The sequence below is a fragment of the Cicer arietinum genome, chromosome 3 (assembly GCF_000331145.2).
Source record: "Cicer arietinum cultivar CDC Frontier isolate Library 1 chromosome 3, Cicar.CDCFrontier_v2.0, whole genome shotgun sequence".
In the NCBI taxonomy this organism is placed as follows: domain Eukaryota; kingdom Viridiplantae; phylum Streptophyta; class Magnoliopsida; order Fabales; family Fabaceae; genus Cicer; species Cicer arietinum.
This window is the reverse complement of record NC_021162.2, coordinates 48,292,860-48,301,266: the sequence shown is the minus strand read 5'-3', so window position 1 is coordinate 48,301,266 and position 8,407 is coordinate 48,292,860. Positions and strand designations below refer to the sequence as shown.

The following is an 8,407-nucleotide window of genomic DNA, read 5'->3' as shown; positions in this document are numbered from 1 at the left end:
CTTACTAAATTTAATTACCATGCACTACACGAATATCACATCAAACCCTATTCATGAACAATGATTATAGAGGTAGTTATGGTAAAATTCAAATATTTTTAATAATCTAACCGAGATTAACTTGTAAAAAGATTTTACATAATTGTGTATATGAATTAAATCAATAATAATAATAATAATAATAATAATAATAATAATAATAATAATAATAATAATAATAATATGTTTGGTCCTAGTAAATTAGCATTTTTTATATTTTGTCTTTGTAAATCATCTCTACCATTAGAGACTATTAAAAAAAGACACGAGATGGAAAACGAAGAAGAGACAAAAACATAAACTTACAAAAAAAAATCATTCATTTATTGAGGACCAAATATATATTTAAATTTATATTATTATTGATAATTGATTATTGGTTATTGATTTTTCAATCTGAAAAATATAAAATAAAAAATAAAAAAGGAAAGTTAGAATCCTAGATTTTATCTCAGCGGATATTAAGGAGAGAATGTGGGAAAAGGCTGAACCATAGACATACATATCAACTTAAAATTATCTCGTGTTTTTTTTATAATTAAAAAATCAAATTCAGGAAAACGAAAGGTCACATGCAATGGATTAATTAATTTAGATTAAGACTTCGTTTTTTATTTATATAAGAATGTAGATTTAGACTCTTTGACAAAGGTTGTGCATAATAGTTTTATATGATAATAGTTGAAGCTATAGTTAACATAGGAATTTGGATGTGTGAAGAAAAAAACTACAAATATGAGAATATCCATTATCAAATAATGTCATCATACTTCATTTAATTCAATGATAAAAGATTCGCACATGAATTAGCCTACCAAACATTGCTAAGTAAAATAAACTTGTGTAATAATGTGTTCCACTTTCTGTGTACTATATTAAGAACATTTGTCCTCATCATTGATGAATATGCATGATAGAACAAAATGTATGCACGCCACTCTGCAATAATGTCTTCCACTTATATTTTATAAAACCTTGTCTTGTAATGATTCATACCTATACATAATACAAGAAAATAAAAGATATGAAGGTGACCCCTCAGCCCACTTGGTATACTTTTTTCACTAAAACAATAAAAAATATAATTAATAGTCCAACTTCACCAACAGCCATACTTTAGAGTTTACATAAATTAAGCCAGACAACACATAAGAATTTAATCACGTGTATAAAATAAAAAATAAAAGTTTAATGAATCTGTACCGTCGGTGTACATGCGCCATTAGATTTGTAATCCTTATCTTCAAAATATGCAATATTTTGGTCTATATATAAGTTTGATGAAGTAATGAAAGATCATAGTGAGAAACCAGCAAGCTTATGAGTATGGCTACTACACAAGAAACTTTGTTAGACAAGCCAAGAAAATCCCTTCCCAAAACATTTTGGTTAATTTTGTCTTTGGTTGCTATCATAAGCTCATCAGCCCTTGTTATTTCACATTTGAATAAACCAATATCCTTCTTTCACCTCTCCTCTGCTCCCCATTTGTGTCAACTTGCAATTGATACAAAATCATGCTTAACTCATGTCTCAGAAGTATCTCAACATCAAACCTTGCCAAACACAAAAGACCACAAATTCAATACTTTAATATCCTTGTTAACCAAGTCAACCACACACATTAAAAAAACCATGGACAAAGCCAATGTTATCAAACGCCGAGTTAACAGTCCTAAAGAGGAACTTGCTTTGAATGACTGTGAGGAACTAATGGACTTGTCAATGGATAGAGTTTGGAACTCAGTGTTGACACTAACTAATAATAACATTGACTCACAGCAAAATGCACACACATGGCTAAGTACTGTGCTTACTAACCATGTAACTTGCTTGGATGGATTAGAAGGTTCATCTCTGGTTGTTATGGAAAGTGATCTTCATGACTTGATATCAAGAGCTAGAAGCTCTCTCGCCGTGCTTGTCGCGGTTTTTCCTTCAAAAGATAGTGATGGATTCATTGAGGAGAAGTTGAATGGAGACTTTCCTTCTTGGGTAACAAGTAAGGATAGGAAACTTTTGGAGTCTTCAATTGGAGACATAAAGGCAAATGTTGTGGTGGCTAAAGATGGAAGTGGCAAGTTTAAGACTGTGGTTGAAGCTGTTGCATCTGCACCAGATAATGGTAATACTAGGTATGTTATCTATGTGAAAAAGGGAATCTACAAAGAGAATGTAGAAATTGGAAAGAAAAAGAAGAATGTCATGCTTGTAGGTGATGGTATGGATGTAACAACAATCACAGGCAGCTTGAATGTCATTGATGGATCAACCACTTTCAAAAGTGCAACTGTCGGTAGGAATTTTTAATCAGATACATCAACTTTTGTTAACTCAATTTTCTCTTATATTTAAGATAAGAAAAAGTAAAGACTTATATTCTTATATAATTTGGTTTTGCAGCTGCTGTTGGGGATGGGTTTATAGCTCAGGACATTGGATTCCAAAACACAGCAGGCCCAGAGAAGCACCAGGCAGTTGCTCTCCGAGTCGGTGCAGATCAATCCGTCATCAACCGATGCCGCATTGACGCGTTTCAAGACACTCTCTATGCACACTCCAACAGACAATTTTACCGTGATTCCTACATTACCGGTACAGTTGACTTTATCTTCGGGAACGCAGCTGTTGTATTCCAGAAGAGCAAACTCGCGGCCCGAAGGCCCATGAGCAACCAAAAAAACATGGTCACAGCCCAAGGTAGAGAAGATCCAAACCAAAACACTGCAACTTCAATTCAACAATGTGACGTAATACCAAGCTCGGACCTCAAGCCCGTGGTGAGCTCGATCAAAACATACCTAGGCCGTCCATGGAAGAAATATTCAAGGACTGTTGTTCTACAGTCCTTGATAGACAACCACATCGACCCAACTGGTTGGGCCGAATGGAACGACGCGAGTAAGGACTTTCTACAAACATTGTACTATGGAGAATACTTGAACAATGGACCAGGTGCCGGTACCAGCAAGAGAGTGAATTGGCCTGGTTATCATGTTATCACAAGTGCAACAGAGGCTAGTAAGTTTACAGTAAAACAACTCATCCAAGGTAATGTTTGGTTGAAGAACACAGGAGTGGCTTTTATTGAAGGCTTGTAGATATGAGCTTCAGCAACTTTGTACTGCTATGTTTTGCAGGAACTAAAATACAAAAAACTATGCTTTATGGCAGCATAATGAGGTTACCGAAAAAACATTCTTACATAGGATGTTTCAATAATCTTTTAGTGGTATTATTGTAATGAATGTGTCATGTCTGGAAAATAAATTTGTCTTACTCTTTACTCGTGCTTCAACCATCCTAGTTTTAAATATTCCAATAGACAGTTGTCATCTTACATTTAATGCAGGAATTTCTCAATGCTTGACATAGACATACATTCAAATACTACAATTTTATTTTAACCATAAATTATAAATTAAGATTGAGATAACAACCAAGTAGGATGCTGGATTAGAGTTCCTAATTTCAATTTAGGAGTAGTTGAACAAATTTAGATTCTTGCGCACACATCCATACAATGTAGTCAGTGATTGCGTGATCGTTCAATTAAGATCAAATGATCTAAATTTTAAGTAGATTTTGATTTTTTTTAAACTAAAATTATTAAATTTGAAATCTAAATAATCTAATCTTGATCAGGCGGTCACTCGCAGCAAATTTTTATCCAAAGTTGAACACTAAATATTTTACCACAAAATTCGTATAGACAAATTATCTTAAAAATGAAAAGAAAAAAAAAACTCTTAAACATATTTTATTATCTAGATTCTAATATCCTGACTGCCTGTAACTTTATTTCATGAATGAAATATGAAAACACCAAAGTAATTGATTAAGATTTTGAAGACCAAAATGTGCAATGATAGGAGACATGTTATGAGACATATTACTTGTCCAGTCAATTTGTGTGATAAAAATAAAGAATAATTTGAAACTCCATCTAAGTGTGCATGGATTCTTTCCAAAGCATCCAACATAATTGAGAATTGACTTCTTTTGTTGTCGGTAATGACCTGGAAATAGAAGAAAAAAAAAAAATTTATTACATGTTCATGATTCTTATTCACATTTTGCTCATGAGAAACAAAAGAGCCACCATATATGGTCAGAATAGTATGGTTCACAATATATATATGAGAAAGGATAAGTGTTTCAAAATGAAAGTACATTTGTCCTTACATAAAAAGTAAGAAGATAAGTAATGTGCCAAAGAAGCACCTCATTCAATCAAAATCTAACAGTTTTGATATTTTTTAACAAAAATTTTAATTTTTATATTTAAATCATCTTATCTTTATTCGGATGATTATGATCACATTAGAATATGAAAAATTAAGTTTATATTTAAATGTAAAGGATGTTTTAGAAACATCCACATATAAAATAGATCTATTAAATTTATTTCTACTTTTCTAAATTATTAATATATCTCGACAAAAGAATAAGTGTTTATAAAAAGGACTACAGTAGTAATGCACAACCCATATCATGAAAGACACAAACTTCAAATTTGATTTTTAATAACAGCGGTTTATTAATCTATTAATATAAAAATGAATTTAATGATTATACTGTCAATATAAAATAATTTTATCTTGATATCTAATAAAAGATTATAAATTTTTTAGGTCGCACTATGAAATTCAATAACTATACAAAGATGAAATAATGTAGCAAAATAATAAATTTTTATTAGTAGTAAGTGTAAAACTAAAATTATTTACACTTATCTTACATATTCTTTAATTCTTATAAAAATAAACACAAATAAGTGTTCAAACTACAAGCCTGTCAATCAATTTCCAACAGATTGAACATGATCATGGCTGAGGACAAATCAGTAAAAAGCAGTGGCTAATTCCACTGCCTTTCTCTTTCTTTAACCATTACACATGGATACATGTGTTATATGATGTTTTTTTAACACTAGAAAAACAGTTCAACTTAGAAAAAAGTTCGATCTAGTAGAAAAATTCACAGATACAAATTGAAAATCTCACGTTCGACTTCGGGTCATTATGAAAAATGTTTAATTTAATATATTGTTAGTTGAATATGGACATTGATAATTGAACTAAACCTTAAATATTAATAATATTTAATTTTTATAACTAAAAAATGGATAATATCACACTTGAGTGTATATGTAAATTGGTCCTTAATTCAAATTGTAAGTGTTATTCAAATTATTTATAAATTTTATAAATTGACAAATATATATCTAAAATTATTAAATATTAATCAAAATAATTTATATTTAAATTTTTATTAGTAAAATCTATGATGTGACATGTTAATTAAATATACTACCTTATACGTTCATCTCATATCAATATCATCTCAGCATAAACTAATTTTCTTATAAAATTGAAATTTCACATGGACTAATTTGTCAATAATTAGTTCATCTATAATGACATTAACTCACAAATTTCTCTTTTGAGATGACAAATTTTCACTAACAAATTTGTCTACAAGTAAATGATATTGATGCAATATTGATAAATCACATGTTCAATTATAGTGCCATATCAAAATTTATAACATAAAAAATTATTATAAAATTATTTTAATTGATGTTTTACAATTTAAAAAATATATTTATTAATTTATACGATGCTTATAATTTTAATTACCGTTTTTTCATTTCCCTCTATCACACTTGTAAGTCACTGAAAATTCATAATTGTTATAACGATTAGAGTGTTTGTTTTATCGATCAAAACTGGATATCCGTTTCCAGAGTATGTTTGGGTGTCATTATTTCATTGGACAAACTCACTTTTAGGACAAAATTGGATTTACACAAAATTTGATCAGATATACTTTTAAATTTAAAGTTTTCCATTTGCATGGTTTGTTACCTTTTTGACCCACCACTGCATTTGCTTACGCTGCATTGGTATTATATTAACAAAAAAATCAAGGTATATATTGGAATTATAGAAAAAAAAGCACATTGATTATCAATTGTTTTCATTTTTTAAAATTGTCAAGGTTCAAGATTGAATTTCAAATATTTCTTATCAGTATACTTCTTATCTCTCACCTCAATTATCAAATCAACATTATTACTATTAACTTTTATACATATCAAAAATAACTTCGCGAATATATTAAGAAACATAATAAAGTGTTGGATTTGTGTTGGTAACAATTGCTGCAGTACTTTAATAGTGAAGTTGTTGATGAAGATTATATGTAGCAAATTTCAAAGTGTATTGTTACACTAGCCTTTAGGTTCGATTCGTCCCCACCAATCAGATGCAAATGAGATAACCAGTGAATCCCCTTCAGAATAGTTTGAAAAACCTTAATATGATTTACACTATCACACCAAGAGTATTTTTCAATAGTATGTTACAAAAGAATGTTACATATTCTTTACTCATGCATTAGAGAAGAATAAGATGACTTAGAATATAAGAATGAGTGAGAAAAGTGGATGACAATCTCAAATTTTTCGTGTTTTCATTATGTCAAAAGTGACTATTTATAGAAAAATAATGTCACTTGAGAAAGAGGTACAATTCTTGGGTTTGTCATTCTATTTTGCGAAAGTATATATGCATATAACGTTCATTAATTAATTAAAATGTTGCAATGGTCTGGTGGTTGATCAACGCCTCTTTACGCGCACGACCCATGTTCAAATCCGTTCGGTGTTCCTTTTCATAAAAGAAAACAGTTGCGCCTTTTCAAAAATAACTTATGCAAAAAGAAAGCACACGCAAGGATCTTAGTTTTACAATTAGAACACAAACACTAAACCAACAACTAAATCATGTCAAATAAAACCAATTATATATATATATATATATATATATATATATATATATATATATAAGAAATATCTCACAATTCCCCACCATTTTCAAAATATACTTAGTCCCATAATTTTGGAAATATCATAGTTTTAGATAATGGTATCTTACAATTTGAACCACTACTTAGTAAGCTATGAGTATCACTTATCCCGAATAGATTGGTAGACAAGCTTTGAACTAGTTATTCATTAGAATAATTATGCACAACTTACACATGAAATCTCGGTACTATCGAAAAAAATATACAGATGACACATTTGATAAAGCTTTGTGTCACATAGCCTTTTGATGAGAATTTAAGAGTCAAGCCCTTTAACTCGTTGAAGCGGTCTCGCTTCATCCTCCCATAGTGTAGACTATATCATAAATACATCCATAATATTATTTTAGCAAATTCATGCTATGTGTCTATTAAGAGTAAAACTCAATCTTCCAACTTTATACTTATGGTCCAAGTACTTTCAACCTTTGGGATGTATCTGTATCCAAGTACTTGCAATCACTCTAATAGTGTACTTTATCATTGAACTGAAGACTTGATGTTACTCAAGTGTGAGTCGATTTTCCATCATTGATGATTAATTAGATATGAGCTTGAGTCTCATCCCCAATGATGTCTTCAACACCATGTCCCTTGTCAGACCTTTCGTCAAAGAATTTGCAAGATTCTTTTCAGTTCTTACAAACACTATGGATATTACTCCATTTAAAATCAAATCATTTACATAGCTATGTCTTAGACCAATATGTCTATATTTTCCATTATATACTTGGATATATGCTTTGGATAATGTGGATTGACTATCACAATGTATGGAATCTGATGCCATTGGCTTTGGCCAAATTGGTATCTCACACAACAAATTTCTTAGCCATTCTGCCTCTTTACTACCTACAGCTAGGGCAATGAACTCTACAGCCACAATGGAGTCGACAATGCAAGTTTGTTTCTTTGATCCCCAAGAAACTGCACCTCCACCAAGGTTGAAGATTCATCCACTTGTTGAAGCATGATCCTCAACATAAGTTACCCAACTAGCATCTGTATATCCTTCCAAAACTGAAGGATATCCACTATAGACTAAAATATAATTAAATGTTCCTTTCAAATATTTTAATACTCTATTAACAGTCTGTCAATGTTCTTTACTTGGATTGCTAGTATACTGACTTAATCTACCTACAACATATACTATATCAGGTCTGGTATAGGTCATGGCATACATCAAGCATCTAATTACCTTTGAATAATCTAATTATGCCACAATACATCCTTTATGTGGTTGTAAACTAACATTTTGATCAAATAGGGTAGAAACATGTTTGCAATTGAATTGATCAAATTTCTTTAGCACTTTCTCAATATAGTGAGATTGGGATAAACCAATATTTACTCCATCTCTAATGATTTTAATTCCTAAATCACATTTGCTTCATCTAAATCTTTCATATCAAAATTTTTTGATAAGAAATTTTTAGTTTTTTCTACCTCATCTAAATTGGTGCCAAAAATTAACATATCATCCACATATAAA

The 8,407-nt window shown here is 30.3% G+C and overlaps 1 protein-coding gene across 1 annotated transcript; it reads left to right on the top strand.

The window, feature by feature from the left end:
• The first annotated feature begins 1,322 nt into the window (after positions 1–1,322).
• LOC101488593 (pectinesterase-like) lies at positions 1,323–3,325 on the top strand. Its single transcript, XM_004492170.4, has 2 exons — positions 1,323–2,335; positions 2,443–3,325. Exons 1-2 carry the CDS (start codon positions 1,360–1,362, stop codon positions 3,138–3,140), a joined length of 1,674 nt encoding a protein of 557 aa, XP_004492227.1. The 5' UTR covers positions 1,323–1,359; the 3' UTR covers positions 3,141–3,325.
• The last annotated feature ends 5,082 nt before the right edge of the window (positions 3,326–8,407 follow it).

What these genes read in the sequence shown, in the direction of transcription:
- LOC101488593 (XM_004492170.4), top strand. Translation starts at nt 1,360, where the DNA reads ATGAGTATGGCTACTACACAAGAAACTTTGTTAGACAAGCCAAGAAAA. An exon ending in TTTCAAAAGTGCAACTGTCG is followed by an intron (nt 2,336 to 2,442) that starts GTAGGAATTTTT and finishes TTGGTTTTGCAG; the next exon opens with CTGCTGTTGGGGATGGGTTT.